This window comes from Cervus elaphus, chromosome 5 (assembly GCF_910594005.1).
Source record: "Cervus elaphus chromosome 5, mCerEla1.1, whole genome shotgun sequence".
Taxonomy (NCBI): domain Eukaryota; kingdom Metazoa; phylum Chordata; class Mammalia; order Artiodactyla; family Cervidae; genus Cervus; species Cervus elaphus.
The window spans coordinates 18,239,226-18,255,983 of NC_057819.1; the positions used below are offsets into that span (position 1 = coordinate 18,239,226).

General features: G+C 42.0%; 1 protein-coding gene across 2 annotated transcripts; it reads left to right on the forward strand.

Annotated features, from left to right (window-relative positions):
• Window positions 1–23: 23 nt before the first annotated feature.
• Window positions 24–14,386, forward strand: GPN3 (GPN-loop GTPase 3). Of its 2 annotated transcripts, none has more exons than XM_043901868.1 (8): window positions 24–180; window positions 3,966–4,074; window positions 8,465–8,632; window positions 9,640–9,764; window positions 10,480–10,595; window positions 10,729–10,825; window positions 12,668–12,796; window positions 13,769–14,386. In XM_043901868.1, the coding sequence occupies exons 1-8, from the start codon at window positions 133–135 to the stop codon at window positions 13,829–13,831; spliced, it is 855 nt and encodes a 284-aa protein (XP_043757803.1). In that variant the 5' UTR covers window positions 24–132; the 3' UTR covers window positions 13,832–14,386. The 2 variants fall into 2 exon arrangements, with proteins under 2 accessions (XP_043757803.1, XP_043757806.1); XM_043901871.1 differs by having other exon boundaries at window positions 26–140.
• Window positions 14,387–16,758: the final 2,372 nt, after the last annotated feature.

Genomic DNA, 16,758 nt, shown 5'->3' on the forward strand with positions numbered 1-16,758 from the left:
GAATTTGGATCGCGATTGGTTTCTACGTCGTGTTACCGGAACTTAGTGGGCGTCGCGCGAAGGCTGAAGGGAGCGTGGTGGTCAGATTCTAAGTCTGTGCGACTGGAGGCGTCAGGAACCGGGGGAGCTACCATGCCTCGGTACGCTCAGCTGGTTATGGGCCCCGCCGGCAGCGGGAAGGTGAGGATTTGGCGGGCGAAGGAGGGAAATGTCGGAGTTTGTGGGAGGTAGGGAGGTTCGGGTCCTGAGGGAAGGGCTGGCGGTTGTATTGGGGACCCTGAGACCTGGGCAGCTTGGTTCTTCAGCCTGGGCTTCACTGTCCTTTTTGTTGTTATTTTGAGAGGAAATTAGTGATAGTGGCTAGTTTTTATTGCATAATTAAGCCCCAGATACTGCGCTTAAACTTATTGCACAACAAACCCGTGAGTTGAGTCCTGTTACTCCTACTTTGCCGGTAAGGAAAAGGAGACTTAAGTTTTTGCTCAAGATCGCACAGTTAGTAAGTGACGGCTGGAATTTGAATCCAGTTTTGTGTAACTCCAGAATCTGCCCTTGTCTTTAACCCAGGAGGCTAATTTAAGGTGGGTTCTCATTAATCATTGTTTCTCAAAGCTTGAGACGTGGACTTGCGGTGTACTTAGGAAATACATGGGCCTGACATTAATGAACATTGAATCATATATTGAGAGTCGCTCCCTTTTCAGTTTTTTTTCAGTTTGCATTGAGATGAAATCATCAGTTTGGTGCTAGTGTGTCTTCAGTTCTGTTCAGTTCAGTTCAGTCGCTCCGTCGTGTCGGACTCTTCGCGACCCCATTAACCTCAGCACGCCAGGCCTCCCTGTCCATCACCAACTCCTGGAGTGCACCCAAACCCATGTCCATTGTGTCGGTGATGCCATCCAACCATCTCATCCTCTGTCGTCCCCTTCTCCTCTGGCCCTCAATCTTTCCCAGCATCAGGGTCTTTTCAAATGAGTCAGCTCTCCGCATCAGGTGGCTGAAGTATTGGAGATTCAGCTTCAACATCAGTCCTTCCAATGAACACTCAGGACTGATCTCCTTTAGGATGGACTGGTTGGATCTCCTTGCAGCCCAAGGGACTCTCAAGAGTTTTCTCCAACACCACAGTTCAAAAGCATCAATTCTTCGGCACTCAGCTTTCTTTACAGTCCAACTCTCATATCCATACATGACTACTGGAAAAACCATAGCCTTGACTAGATGGACCTTTGTTGGCAAAGTAATGTCTCTGCTTTTTAATATGCTGCCTAGGTTGGTGATAACTTTCCTTCCAAGGAGTAAGCGTCTTTTAATTTCCTGGCTGCAATCGCCATCCACAGTGATTTTGGGGCCCAGAAAAATAAAATCAGCCACTGTTTCCACTGTTTCCCCACCTATTTGCCATGAACTGATGGGACTGGATGCCATGATCTTAGTTTTCTGAATGTTGAATTTTAAGCCAACTTTTTCACTCTCCTCTTTCACTTTCATCAAGAGGCTCTTTAGTTCTTTGCTTTCTGCCATAAGGGTGGTGTCATCTGCATATCTGAGGTTATTGATAATTTCTCCTGGCAATCTTGATTCCAGCTTGTGCTTCCTCCAGCCCAACATTTCTCATGATGTGCTCTGCATATAAGTTAAATAAGCAGGGTGACAATAAATAAGCAGCTTTGATGTACTCCTTTTCCTATTTGGAACCAGTCTGTTGTTCCATGTCCAGTTCTAACTGTTGCTTCCTGACCTGTATACAGGCTTCTCAGGAGGCAGGTCAGGTGGTCTGGTATTCCCATCTCTTGAAGAATTTTCCACAGTTTGTTGTGATCCACACAGTCAAAGGCTTTGGCATACTCAATAAAGCAGAAATGGATGTTTTTCTGGAACTCTTGCTTTTTCGATGATCCAGCGGATGTTGGCAATTTGATCTCTGGTTCCTCTGCCTTTTCTAAAACCAGCTTGAACATCTGGAAGTTCACGGTTCACATATTGCTGAAGCCTGGCTTGGAGAATTTTGAACATTACTAGCGTGTGAGATGAGTGTAATTGTGCGGTAGTTTGAGCATTCTTTGGCATTACCTTTCTTTGTGTCTTCAACACTTCTTTAATTCTACTTTTTGGAGAGCAGATCTTAGACTCAGAGCTTTTGACAGGCAATTATATTTACCTAGAACTAAAAGAGTTTTAAAGTTGTGTTATTTTATATGGTTATCTTCACGTTATGATAAGCACAGCTGCTTTTCTGGTTAGAGATATAATTTTTTCTTGTAAGCAGCTATTAAGGAAATCCTATTAGAGGCTCTTAAATATGGTAGAAATTGTGATGATATTGATCAAATAACAGGAGTGTGGGAAACACTGGAGTCTGTGAAAGTGTTGTGTGACTTCAGTTTTTAAGTTGACAAACTGGTTCCTCTGATTCTTGGCCTGTTCTGGATGCAGGAGATACACATGTGACTATGGTATGACCCTTGCTTTTCTGGAGCCAGTAGTCTTATTTGAGATGTGTGTGTGTGTGTTAGTTGCTCAGTCGTGTCCGACTCTTTGCGACCCCATGGATGATAGCTCACCAGGCTTCTCTGTCCATGGAATTCTCCAGGCAAGAATACTGGAGTGAATAGTAGACTACTATCACACTTATAGGTGACTAGTCAATTAAAATGCAATGTGATATATAGAGACGGCTTCCTAGGCAGAGAGAACAGTGTGTGTCAACTCACTGAGGAGAAAGATAAAAGTGTGATAGAGGTTATTTTTATATTCTAGATTAACTTTCACACTGTGTTAAATAAGTATCTTTCTATAAACTTTTGATGCCTACTATCAGAAATACTCTGCGGGATTGTGTAATGACTAAAATACACGCACAAAAATCCTCTGCCCTGATGGAGTTTATTCAAACATTAATCAATTAGAAATAATTATCAAGTGCTTATATGTACCAGGTACTGTTATATCTCCTGCGTGCATCTCAGTTGCTCAGTCATGTCCAGTTCTTTGAAACTCCATGGGTCATAGCCCCCCAGGCTCCTCTCTCCCTGGGATTTTTCAGGCAAGAATACTGGAGCGGGTTGCCATTTCCTTCTCCAGGGGATTTTCCAGACCCATTGATTGAACCCACATCTCCTGCATTGGCAGGCAGATTCTTTACCACTGAGCTACCTGGGAAGTATGTTATGGCCCCTATGCTTATAAAACTGAATAAGACATATCCCTGCCTTTCTTTATTTATTGAGCATGTCAGGCAGCTTGCAGGATCTTAGTTCCCAGACCAAGGGATCAAACCCTGCCCCAGTGGTGAAAGCACCGAGTCCTAACCACTAGATTGCCAGGGAATTCCTGACACATCCCTGCCTTTTAATAGAGGGTGGGAGAGACAGACAAGTAGCCTTAATGTAGTATATGAGGGATGAAGAATTCTGTAAACCAGAAGGTGTAAACTGATAGTGAATTGCCAGGCTGTTTATTGGCCTAATGTTCTCTCATCTTGGGTTGTTATTCCACTGGCCTGGAATGCATATTGCTGTCCCTCAGCTCAGATACTCTCTTCTCAGAGACGTCACCCCTAACCAGCCTACCTAAAGCTTTGTTTGGACTGTACCAATCCTAGTGGAGACATCATGTGTTAGATGCTGCACAGTGTAATTAGAAATCTTCCCTTTAAATTCTGCTTGTTGCAGATTAGAGCAGTAAGGAGCCTTAGTGATCATGGAAGCCATCACATTTAGAGACAAGAAAATTTAGGGAGAGAATGCAAAAGCGACTTCCCCATGAGTCCGAGCCAGGTCTGGATCCACAGCCCAGTCAGGTGTCCTGACTCCCAGCCTAACGCCTTTTAGCTTCTTGGTCAATGAAGGAAGAGTTTTGGCCTTAGTAGACACTGCCCAGGGTGGGTGGAGAGTCCTTCTGGAGGTGTCGGGTAAGCAGTATACCAGTGTTGCTCTAACCCCTTGTGCCTTGTGACCTTACAGAGCACTTACTGCGCCACCATGGTGCAGCACTGCGAAGCCCTCAATCGGTCTGTCCAAGTTGTGAACCTAGATCCTGCAGCAGAACATTTCAACTACTCCGTGATGGCTGGTAAGTCCTGAGCAGAGCCTTCCCCCTCCTTCAGGAAAAATAGGAAAGTGGGGAGGCAGTGAGTGCTGGCTGCTGCACACAAAAGCTGAAAATTAATGCAGTGTGGTTCCCTGGTTTCATGGTGAAAAACATGAGGCTGAATGTCATGTGGTGGCATCAGCTCATGTTGATGTGTGTGAGAGTATCCTTTCTTAGTCTCTGATGTAGGAATGAAAAGTGAGTAGACCCCCCCACCCCACCACCCTTCCCTTCTGTTTCTTTTATGTTTGCTCCTGTTTGGTAAATCTGTTTTACTGCTGATCATACTATACTATAAGTGAGCAACTTTAAGTATGTTGTTTTGTTTTTAATCTTTTAATTTATTCAGATGTCTACTGAGCACTTGCTTTATGCTGGACACCAGGGTCATAGCAGAGAACAACACAGATACTATCCCTGCCTTTGTGGGCCTTTTAGCAAGGGAAATAAGCAAAATGATAAAATCGGTTGCAGATTGTGATAAGTGCTGCTATAAGTAAAGAAATAACTAGGGAAGAGTGCTTTAGGTAGCATAGTCAGGGACGACACCTCTGAGGAGGGGCTATTAGGGCCTAGACCTGAAGATGGTAACATGCTCACCAAGCTGGCGAAAGACTTTCCAAGATGAAGGAACATCAAGGTCAGTATATAGCCAGGAGATGGGAAAGGGTTTGGTGTGTTCCAGAAAAAGCAAAGGTGTTGATGAGCTGGGGCATAAGAAGTGAAAGAAAGAGATGGGTAGCAGCTAGTAGGACAGAAGGAGTATGGTTTTTATCCTGTTTTTTCACCCTGTTAGTCTGTTTGGGCTGCTGTAACAAAATACTACAGACTGGGTGGCTTCTAAACAACAGAAATGGATTTCTCACAGTTCTGGGGGCTGGAAGCCCGAGATTAGGGCGCTGCCAGCATGGTCAGGTTCTGGTGAAGGCCCTCTTCCTACTTGTAGACTGACGACTTCTCACTGTGTCCTCATATGATGGAAGTGGGTGAGGGCTCTCTTGGGACCTCTTTTATGAGAGCATTGATCCCATTCACCTTCCTGAAGTCCCACCAATTAATATCATCACCCTGGGCATTAGGTTTTCAGCATGAGTTTTAGAGGGACACAAATACTCATAAGGGAATTCCCTGACAGTCCAGTGGGTAGGACTCCATATTGCCATTGCAAGGGGCATGGATTAGACCCCCTGCAGACTGCGTGCAGCAGAGCAAAAAAAAAAGCAAACCAAAAAAACCCCCTCAACTCATAGCACCTTTCAACTGTGAAATGCCATTAGAAGGTTTCCAGCAGGGGAGAGGACTGACATCTGATTTATGTTTTTAAAAATATCTCTGGCTCTCAGATGAAAAATGGACTCTAGAGAGTCAAGAGTAAAAGGGGGACTGGGGTGGTCAATTTGGAGATACAAAGGTGCAGACAGGTATATATTTTGCAAATAGAATTAGCAGTATTTTGTGGGAGATTGAACTAAAACGGTTGGAGGAAAGGGAGGGTTCAAGAGTCATTGTCAGGTTTCTGACATTCTGACATTGTTAGGTTTCTTGAGCTGTTGAGTGCATGATCCTGTTTACTGGGGAGGAAGACAAGTCAGTGTAGGATCATCTTATATATATATATTTAATGATGTTTATTTTGGTTGCGTTGGATCTTTGTTGCTTTGTGAGAGGTTTCTCTAGTTGTGGCGAGTTGGGGCTACTCTTCATTGTGGTGCTTGGGCTTCTCATTGTGGTGGTTTCTTTGTTGTGGAGCACAGGCTTTGGCTGTCTGGACTCAGTAGTTGCTCCATGTGGGATCTTCCTGGAGCAGGGAATCAAACTCGTGTCCACTACATTGGCAGGTGGATTCTTAGCTATTGCTTCACCAGGGAAACCCCAGGCCATCAAATTAAGAAATGGAATTGGTTTTCTTGGTTTGATTTTGTTTTACTTGTTTATCAGTTCAATTCAGTTCTGTTGCTCAGTCGTATCCGACTCTTTGCAACCTCATGGACTGAAGCACACCAGGCCTCCCTGTCTATCACCAACTCCCGGAGCTTGCTCAAACTCATGTCCATTGAGTCGGTGATGCCATCCAACCATCTCATCCTGTCATCCCCTTCTCCTCCTGCCTTCAAACTTTCCCAGCATCAGGATCTTTTCCAGTGAGTCAGTTCTTCCCCTGAGGTGGCCAAACAATTGGAGTTTCTGCTTCAGCACCAGTCCTTCCAATGAATATTCAGGACTGATTTCCTTTAGGATTGACTGGTTTGATCTCCTTGCAGCCCAAGGGACTCTCAAGAGTCTTCTCCAACACCAGAGTTCAAAAGCATCAATTGTTCGGTGCTCAGCTTACTTTATGGTTCAGCTTTCACATCCATACATGACTACTGGAAAAACCATAGCCTTGACTAGACGGATTTTTGTTAGCAAAGTAATGTCTCTGCTGTTTAATATGCTGTCTAGGTTGGTCATAGCTTTTCTTCCAAAGAGCAAGTGTTTTTTAATTTCATGGCTGCAGTCACCATCTTCAGTGATTTTGGAGCCCTAGAAAATAAAGTCTGTCACTGTTTCCATTGTTTCCCCATCTATTTGCCAAATGATGGGACCAGATGCCATGATCTTAGTTTTCTGAATGTTGAAATTTAAGCCAATTTTTTCACTCTCCTCTTTCACTTTCATCAAGAGGCTCTTCAGTTCCTCTTCACTTTCTGCCATAAGGGTGGTGTCATCTGCATATCTGAGGTTACTGATATTTCTCCTGGCACTCTTGATTCCAGCTTTTGCTTCATCCAGCCTGACATTTTGCATGCTGTACGCTGCATATACATTAAATAAGCAGGGTGACAGTATACAGCCTTGATGTACTTCTTTCCCAATTTGGAACCAGTCCCTTGTTCCATATACGGTTCTAAGTGTTGCTTCTTGACCTGCATACAGATTTCTCAGGAGGCAAGTAAGGTGGTCTGGTGTTCCCATCTCTTTAAGAATTTTCCACAGTTTGTTGTGATTCACACAGTCAAAGGTTTTGGCATAATCAATAAAGCAAAAGTAGATGTTTTTCTGGAACTCTCTTACTTTTTCAGTGGATGTTGGCAATTTGATCTCTGGTTCCTCTGCCTTTTCTAAAACCAGCTTGAACATCTGGATGTTCACGGTTCACGTACTGTTGAAGCCTGGCTTGGAGAATTTTGAGCATTACTTTACTAGCATGTGAGATGAGTGCAATTGTGCGGTAGTTTGAGCATTCTTGGGCATTTCCTTTCTTTGGGATTGGAATGAAAACTGACCTTTTCCAGTCCTGTGGCCACTGCTGAGTTTTCCAAATTTGCTGGCATATTGAGTGCAGCACTTTCACAGCATAATCTTTTAGGACTTCTTTTAGCTGGAATTCCATTACCTCTACTAGCTTTGTTCGTAGTGATGCTTCCTAAGGCCCACTTGACTTCTCACTCCAGGATATCTGACTCTCGATGAGTGATCACACCATTGTGGTTATCTGGGTCATTAAGATCTTTTTTTGTATAGTTCTTCTGTGTATTCTTGCCATCTTTTCTTAATATCTTCTGCTTCTGTTAGGTCCATACCATTACTGTCCTTTATTGTGCCCATCTTTGCATGAAATGTTTCCTTGGTGTCTCTAATTTTCTTGAAGAGATCTCTAGTCTTTCCTATTCTATTGTTTTCCTCTATTTCTTTGTGTTGATCTCCTTGCTATTCTTTGCAACTTTGCATTCAGATGGGTATATCTTTCCTTTTCTTCATTGCCTTTTGCTTCTCTTCTTTTCTCAACTGTTTGTAAGGCCTCCTCAGACAACCATTTTGCCTTTTTGCATTTTTTTGGGGGGGGGATAGTCTTGATCACTGCCTCCTATACAATGTCACGAACCTCTGTCCATAAGTTTAAGAATAGGTAGTGTATATTCACATTGTTCAAACTGCAAAAGGTACAAGGAGTAAGTATGCAGGAAAATGTCTTCCTCCTAGCTCTGGGTCCTGGAAGGTGGCTTCCCTCCTTTGAGGCAGCCAGTGTTGCTAATTTCTGGGGTATCTTTCCATAGTCTATGCATGTAAAATAAAATGTATATATATGTATATGTAGTAAATTTTTGTCTTTTTTTTTTTAACACAAATGATGGCATTCTAACACAAAGTTTTGCACTTTTCACTTAACAGTATACCTGGGAGATTATATCACATCAGTACTTAAAGAACTTCTTTTTGTGGCTGCACAGGATTCTATTGGCTATACAAAAATGTATTTAATGTTTCCATGGACACTACAGTGAATGGCCATGGACAGAAATCATTTCATACATGTGAGTTGTTATATAATTGTTAATTATCACCAATGAGGATGATGCTCTTGTGTTCTGGGCCTGTCTGTTGTTTTCAGACATCCGGGAACTGATTGAGGTGGATGACGTGATGGAGGACAATACTCTGCATTTTGGTCCCAATGGAGGATTGGTATTTTGCATGGAGTACTTTGCCAATAATTTTGACTGGCTAGAGAACTGTCTTGGCCATGTAGAGGATGACTACATCCTTTTTGATTGTCCAGGTAAGTCAGCAATTTGAATGTGTCATTTTCCTTGAGATCATGCTCTTTCAGTCCTCAGTGGAGACAGTGAAGTTAGCATTTGTAGCTCTAAACCCTGCTGCTGTAAGGTACCATTCTCTCATTGATCGTCTCTTGTTCATTCACCAAGTTTGCTGAGTGCTAATTTTGTTCACTGGAAATACCTAAAGAGCAAAGTAGCCATGGTCTCTGCCCTCATGGAGCTCATAGGAAAGTGGGAATGCTAGGCAGTATGAATCAGAAATCACCCAAATGATAATTTAGTATTTGTGACAGGCTCCTCACAGGAGTAGCACCGACCATTATGCAGCAGGGAGGTGGAAGGTTTCTGACCAAGTAGCATGTGAGCCAGGCCATAGGGTGAGGCGAGGGAGACTGTGCTCCAGGCAGAAAGCATGGGCTGAAGGCCTTGAGGCAGAAAGGAGCCAGGTGGGTCTGAGGCGCCCAGTAAACAAAGGGAAGTGTCCTGAGGTGAGACTGGTAGGGGACAAATGATCACACCAGCTTTTCAAGCTAAATGAATTTTAGACTTGAGCCTAACCTAGTTTTGATCATTTGTGACTCTCATATTTTTCCCTTTTTTTTTTAGTTTATCTTTAATTGGGAAATTGCTTTACAATATTGTGTTGGTTTCCCCTTTGTTTTTAATTGAACACACACACCCACAGAAAAGTGCAGATGTCATAAGTGTACAACTTGATGAATGTTCCCAAACCTAACACACCTTCATAGTACTTGCTTTTGATTAGCTAAAACAGAAGTGTGAAGAACCTCACTTTCTATATAAAACTGAATAGTTTCCTTGGGATTCTCCTGGTATTGTGATTGCTTTAAGAGTCTGTAAGACCCCTTAAAAGTTGAACAAATTACCACCAGAGGTTGACTTCCTTTTTTTTCCCCTCAGTTGTCTTACGGCAAAATTTTTTTCTGTAATTTGATAATTTATCTTGTGTCCTGATTGTAACAGACTCATAATGTTCTCCATGTAGGTCAGATCGAGTTGTATACTCACCTGCCTGTGATGAAACAGCTGGTCCAGCAGCTGGAACAGTGGGAGTTTCGAGTCTGTGGAGTTTTTCTTGTTGATTCTCAGTTCATGGTGGAGTCGTTCAAGGTTTGAGAATATATCTGTTGTCAATTCTTTAGTCATGGGTACAGGCAGATGGCAATCTCCTTTAATTGTTTTTTGATTCTGGATATTTCCCAAACTATACTCCAAAGTTATTTAATATCCCTTACTACTAAATCATTATAATAAGTTTTTTTTTTGGGGGGGCCATGCTTTGCGGCATGCAGGATCTTAGTTCCCTGACTGGGGATTGAACTGTGCCTCCTGAAGTGGAAGCACTGAGTCTTAACCATTGGACCGCCAAGGAGGTTGCTATAATCATGTATTTTTTAAATTTATATGGTAAATTATACTATACAGATTTGGGAGTACTACTTCTGAAGAAAAATTAGGCAGATGTGTGCATATATACATCTGTTTTTCTGATAATGGTTTGTCTAGTTTATGAACTATCTAAAGCAAACTTTACTTCTCATTAGTAGCCCCTAAGGAATATTTTATGGGAATGCTTAAAGATATCATCTAAATTGAGATTTGTGATCAATGTTGTTTATATCTACATTTTCCCATCTCATCCTCACCCTGGGAAACCAGGAGTCAGCCATCTGTTTAGTGAACTGTCCTTTCTTTAGAATTAGCCCTGCTTTTACTTAGGCCAGTTTTGCTCAGAGAGGAGCAGGAACCTCTGCTTTGTGCAGAGACCAGGGAACTTTGTTCATACAAAGTTAACTCATCTTCCCTTTTCTGTTTCCTCCTTCAGTTTATTTCTGGCATTTTGGCAGCCCTGAGTGCTATGATCTCTCTAGAAATTCCTCAAGTTAACATCATGACGAAAATGGATCTGCTGAGTAAGAAAGCTAAAAAGGAAATTGAGAAGTGAGTTCATTTCCGTCATCATCATATCTCCATTGCTGAGATGAACCCTCTAAGCTTCATTTAGATGTGAAACTATAAAACTCGTTTCCTAATTTATTCTTACTTTTATTTATCTTCTTTTTCACTTTTAAAGGTTTCTAGATCCAGACATGTATTCTTTATTAGATGACTCTACAAGTGACTTAAGAAGCAAAAAATTCAAAAAATTGACTAACGCTATATGTGGACTGGTAAGCTTTTGAAGTTGTTGAGTTTTGTTTTTTATGGCCTTGTCAGGTGTTTATCAGCATCGCTTCAGTGTCCACCATTTTGGAAAGCACAGTCCAACCCTATTTCCTTGCAAAGGGGTGAGGGTGGGAGTCTGTGGACTGGCTGGTCAGCAGTTGAATTTAGAAGCAATCATTGGCAATAGCCAGTAAATTAAAAGGTCAGTTTTCATTCCAATCCCAAAGAAAGGAAATGCCCAAGAATGCTCAAACTACTGCGCAATTGCACTCATCTCACACGCTAGTAAAGTAATGCTTAAAATTCTCCAAGCCAGGCTTCAGCAATACGTGAACCATGAAATTCCAGATGTTCAAGCTGGTTTTAGAAAAGGCAGAGGAACCAGAGATCAAATTGCCAACATCCGCTGGATCATCAAGAAAGCAAGAGAGTTCCAGAAAAACATCTATTTCTGCTTTATTGACTATGCCAAAGCCTTTGACTGTGTGGATCACAACAAACTGTGGAAAATTCTTCAAGAGATGGGAATACCAGACCACCTGACCTGCCTCCTGAGAAACCTGTATGCAGGTCAGGAAGCAACAGTTAGAACTGGACATGGAACAACAGACTGGTTCCAAATAGGAAAGGAGTACATCAAAGCTGCTTATGTATTATCACCCTGCTTATTTAACTTATAGGCAGAGTACATCATGAGAAATGTTGGGCTGGAGGAAGCACAAGCTGGAATCAAGATTGCCGGGAGAAATATCAATAACCTCAGATATGCAGATGACACCACCCTTATGGCAGAAAGCAAAGAAGAACTAAAGAGCCTCTTGATGAAAGTGAAAGAGGAGAGTGAAAAAGTTGGCTTAAAATTCAACATTCAGAAAACTAAGATCATGGCATCCAGTCCCATCAGTTCATGGCAAATAGGTGGGGAAACAGTGGAAACAGTGGCTGATTTTATTTTTCTGGGCCCCAAAATCACTGTGGATGGCGATTGCAGCCAGGAAATTAAAAGACGCTTACTCCTTGGAAGGAAAGTTATCACCAACCTAGACAGCATATTAAAAAGCAGAGACATTACTTTGCCAACAAAGGTCCATCTAGTCAAGGCTATGGTTTTTTCAGTTGTCGTGTATGGATATGAGAGTTGGACTGTAAAGAAAGCTGAGGGCCGAAGAATTGATGCTTTTGCACTGTGGTGTTGGAGAAAACTCTTGAGAGTCCCTTGGGCTGCACGGAGATCCAACCAGTCCATCCTAAAGGAGATCAGTCCTGAGTGTTCACTGGAAGGACTCATGTTGAAGCTGAAACTCCAATACTTCAGCCACCTGATGCAGAGAGCTGACTCATTTGAAAAGACCCTGATGCTGGGAAAGATTGAGGGCCAGAGGAGAAGGGGACGACAGAGGATGAGATGGTTGGATGGCATCACCGACACAATGGACATGGGTTTGGGTGAACTCCAGGAGTTGGTGATGGACAGGGAGGCCTGGCGTGCTGCAGTTCATGGGGTTGCAAAGAGTCGGACACGACTGAACTGAACTAACTGACATACCTATTACTCCAAGCTGTTTTGGGAGTTCAGAACTGTCTTTGCCCTTAGGAAATTTCCAGTGGTTTTTTAATTCAGGTAAATGCCTATGAAACAATGTCTAGTTAAGTGTTGTAGTTGGTCAGAGGTCAGAAAAATCAGTATTGATTTGCTGTTATTTTGTCTCTGTCTGTCCCTCCTCCCCACAGCACACACACAGCTGATTTTAATCAGAAGTTGTAAATGGTTATAAAACTCTAATATAATTTGAAAATTAAGTATTTTATACCTCAGAATGACCTTTTCTGAAATCCTCAACTTGTAGATTGATGACTACAGCATGGTTCGATTTTTGCCTTATGATCAGTCAGATGAAGAAAGCATGAACATTGTATTACAGCATATTGATTTTGCCATCCAGTATGGAGAAGACTTGGAATTTAAAGAACCAAAGGTAATTTCTGGTTTGGGGTGTTACTGCCTATATGTAAAAGTGTTTACCAGCACTCTGGCCTCCTGCATAATCCCAGCAACTCTAAATTTTGTCTTCATGGTGGCAGTAAGCTAGACTGTTCCAGGTAATCTTTGAAGTTGATACCTGTGCTAAACAAGCAATACCAGTTTTACTTTGCCTTTCATTGAGTTAGTACATATTACTGAGTTAAATTCTTTGTACTCAGAGCTTGGGCATATATGCAAAGAGGAGGTGAAATTCAACTGGCCTTGGGCTGCCTTCACAAATGTCAGTGGGGCCCTCTCCCAACGCATTAGCTGAGAATTGATGTGAATGTAAATTCAAGTAAGAGTTTACTTCTAATGGGACAGAAACCTTTTGCTATGCTATGCTTAATTGCTCAGTTGGGTCCAACTCTCTGCGACCCTGCCAGGTTCCTCTGTCCATGGGAGTCTCCAGGCCAGAATACTAAAGTGGGTTGCCGTGCCCTCCTCCAAGGAATCTTCCCATCCCAGGGATTGAACCCAGGTCTTCTGCATTCCAGGAGGATTCTTTACTGTCTGAGCCACCAGGGACTCCCCAAAAGCCTTTTAATTTATCACATATCTGGAAACATTCTATCCATCATTCTTTTTGTTATTATTGATTACTGTGAACAACACCTGGAGCTGGTGCTGGGCCTTAGCTCTTTATAGAGCATTGCCTAAAAATAGTAAGCACATATTAGGTATAACTGAGGGGACATGAGTATATTTTCTTCTTTTTCTTACATTTTATTTATTTGGCTGTGCTGCATGCGGGATTGTTTTTAGTTGTGGCATATGAACTCTTAGTTGCAGCGTGTGGTATCTAGTTCCCTGATCAAGGATCAAACCTGGGCCCCTGCATTTGGAGTGCAGATTCTTAGCCACCGGACCATCAGGGAGGTTCTGAAATAAATATATTTTCTATCTTGTGTTTCCTTGGTGTCAGGAACATGAAGATGAGTCGTCTTCTATGTTTGACGAATATTTTCAAGAACACCAGAATGAATGAAGAGTTTATTAAAAAATAACTATATATGTGAGGAGCTTGTGGCTGAACTGGCAGAACCTTCTTCTCTTGAAAGATGGAATGCTAGAGAAAGCTACTTACTTAATGAAAAAAAAAAAAAACTTGACTCTTTATCAGCAATCATCAACGTGCCTGAATCAAGTTCTTAGGTATTCTGAAAGTGCTTCTGTTTAAAGTGGCATTGTTTGGTATTATTTTAACAGCATCAATTTAGATTTTAAAAGTCGAAGTTGAATGTACATAGATTTGTATATATAATATAAATTAGGACCTGGGGTACAGTTAAGACCAGTCTACTTTTAGTTTCACTGTTGATCTTTGTTATTTTTGAAGCTTTTTTTGGAGGGACAGGAATTATTGTAACAAAATATACATTATGTGTCCAAAGAAATAAAATCTGGAAGGATAGAGATAAGACCATTGCTTATCAGTAGCTTCTAGTTTTCATACACTGAAAATGTATTATTTGTGTAATTAAAAAATGAAAAAAGTAACTGTGTCTTAAGATATATATAAATAAAAGAAAAATAGCACTAACTTTTCATCACACTCTTGTTTTCCAATCAGAATTTGAAATACTCAACTAAGGCAAATTTTTGAATGAGTAAATTTCCCCAAGTGTCAAAATGCAGGCAAAATGTAGGCAGTGACTTTGTTTTTTAAAATGTGGTTTATAGTCTCTGAGCACTTTAAAAATGTATACTTTCCTTTAATAACAAATGCACACAAAAATGCAAAAAACATAATTTTTTCTTTTTACCTTCTTGCCACATTGAGTTGTTTATTTTCAGTATTTCTAAGTTCATTTGTGATAGGTACTGGGGAATGGCTAATCAGTCAACAGATACTTCTCCAGCACCCACTAATAACCCAGAACCTGCTACGGAAAGCAGAATCTCTTTCATTTAATCCTCACAGCAGGTCCAGGTTCCACTGGTGTTGGATCTTCCTGTTGATGCAGATTAAGTCCTTGTAGAAAACCTGCAACTCAGGTTAAATTTTTAATCATTCTTGGGCCTAGATAGCAGAAGTACACCTACAGTGTCAAATTTGATCCATTTTCATTAAAGATGTAAAGTGTGAGGAGCCGTAGCTATCAGGGGTAACTGATAGCAATATGCCTAGGGGCCCAGGCTGGGGGCAAGAGTTGGGTATTTGCACCATGATCTGCTGATGTGAGCTAATTCTCACAGGGGCACTTAGGAGAACATGAGTAGTAGACAACATGAGGACAGACTGGGCTTCTCAGGGGCTTTTTCTGTGGCCCAGTTCAGTTCATTCACTCAGTTGTATCCGACTCTTTGCAACCCCATGAACTGCAGCACGCCAGGCCTCCCGGAGTTTACTCCAACTCATGTCCCCTGAGTCGGTGATGCCATCCAACCATCTCATCCTCTGTCGTCCGCTTCTCCTCCTGCCTTCAGTCTTTCCCACCATCAGGGTCTTTTCCAGCTCTTTGCATCAGGGTGACTAAAGTATTGGAGTTTCAGCTTCAACATCAGTCCTTCCAGTGAACACCCAGGACTGATCTTTAGGATGGACTGGTTGGATCTCCTTGCAGTCCAAGGGACTCTCAAGAGTCTTCTCCAACACCACAGTTCAAAAGCATCAGTTCTTCGGCGCTCAGCTTTCTTTATAGTCCAACTCTCACATCCATACATGACTACTGGAAAAACCATAGCCTTGACTAGACAGACCTTTGTTGGCAAAGTAATGTCTCTGCTTTTTAATATGCTGTCTAGGTTGATCATAACTTTTCTTCCAAGGAGCAAGCGTCTTTTAATTTCATGGCTACAGTCACCATCTGCAATGATTTTGGAATCCAAAAAAATTAAGTTGTCACTGTTTCCACTGTTTTCCCATCTATTTGCCATGAAGTGATAGGACCAGATGCCATGATCATAGTTTTCTGAATGTTGAGCTTTAACCCAACTTTTTCACCCTCCTCTTTCACTTTCATCAAGAGATTCTTTAGTTCTTCTTCACTTTCTGCCATAAGGGTGGTGTCATGTGCATATCTGAGGTTATTGATATTTCTCCCGGCAATCTTGATTCCAGCTTGTGCTTCCTCCAGCCCAACATTTCTCATGATGTACTCTGCCTATAAGTTAAATAAGCAGGGTGACAATAAATAAGCAGTTTGATGTACTCCTTTTCCTATTTGGAACCAGTCTGTTGTTTCATGTCCAGTTCTAACTGTTGCTTCCTGACCTGCATACAGGTTTCTCAGGAGGCAGGTCAGGTGGTCTGGTATTCCCATCTCTTGAAGAATTTTCCACAGTTTGTTGTGATCCACACAGTCAAAGGCTTTGGCATAGTCAGTAAAGCAGAAGTAGATGTTTTTCTGAAACTTGCTTTTTCTTTTTTCTGTGGCCCTTGAGTATGCAAAGGGCAAAAACACCCTGATCTCTCAGTGTTGCTAGATTTTAGAAATGTCACTGTCGTGTGAGAGGAGGAAAGATAAGACAGCTTTTCATTTGCCCTCATCCTGCTTGCGCGATAGCTCCCTCATTTAGCCTATGGGGAGTTTGGCGTGTCCTGTGGGGAAAAGTGAACGGCCAGATTCCATTTCCTTCCCCTCTGGACACGGGGGTTTAAAAGATGAATATGACAATTCCAGTCCTGAAAGATTTCACTGCCTTGTAGGAGAGCCTGACATGATTCTTCAGACAAATTTATGAGTAGGTGCCAGGTACGGGAAAGAATAGGAATGCGGAGGCCAAAAAGGACCTTAGTCTCATCGAGCTGATCTGCTGGGCCCTTAAGACTAATTATAAACAAGGAACTCTCTGATAAGGAATGTGAAGAAGAAAAAAATGAAAAGGAGAGTGATTGTGGGGCTACTTTGCTCCCATCAGAGAAGCCTCCTCTTGCGTGTTAGTCACTCAGTCGTGTCCAACTCTTTGCGA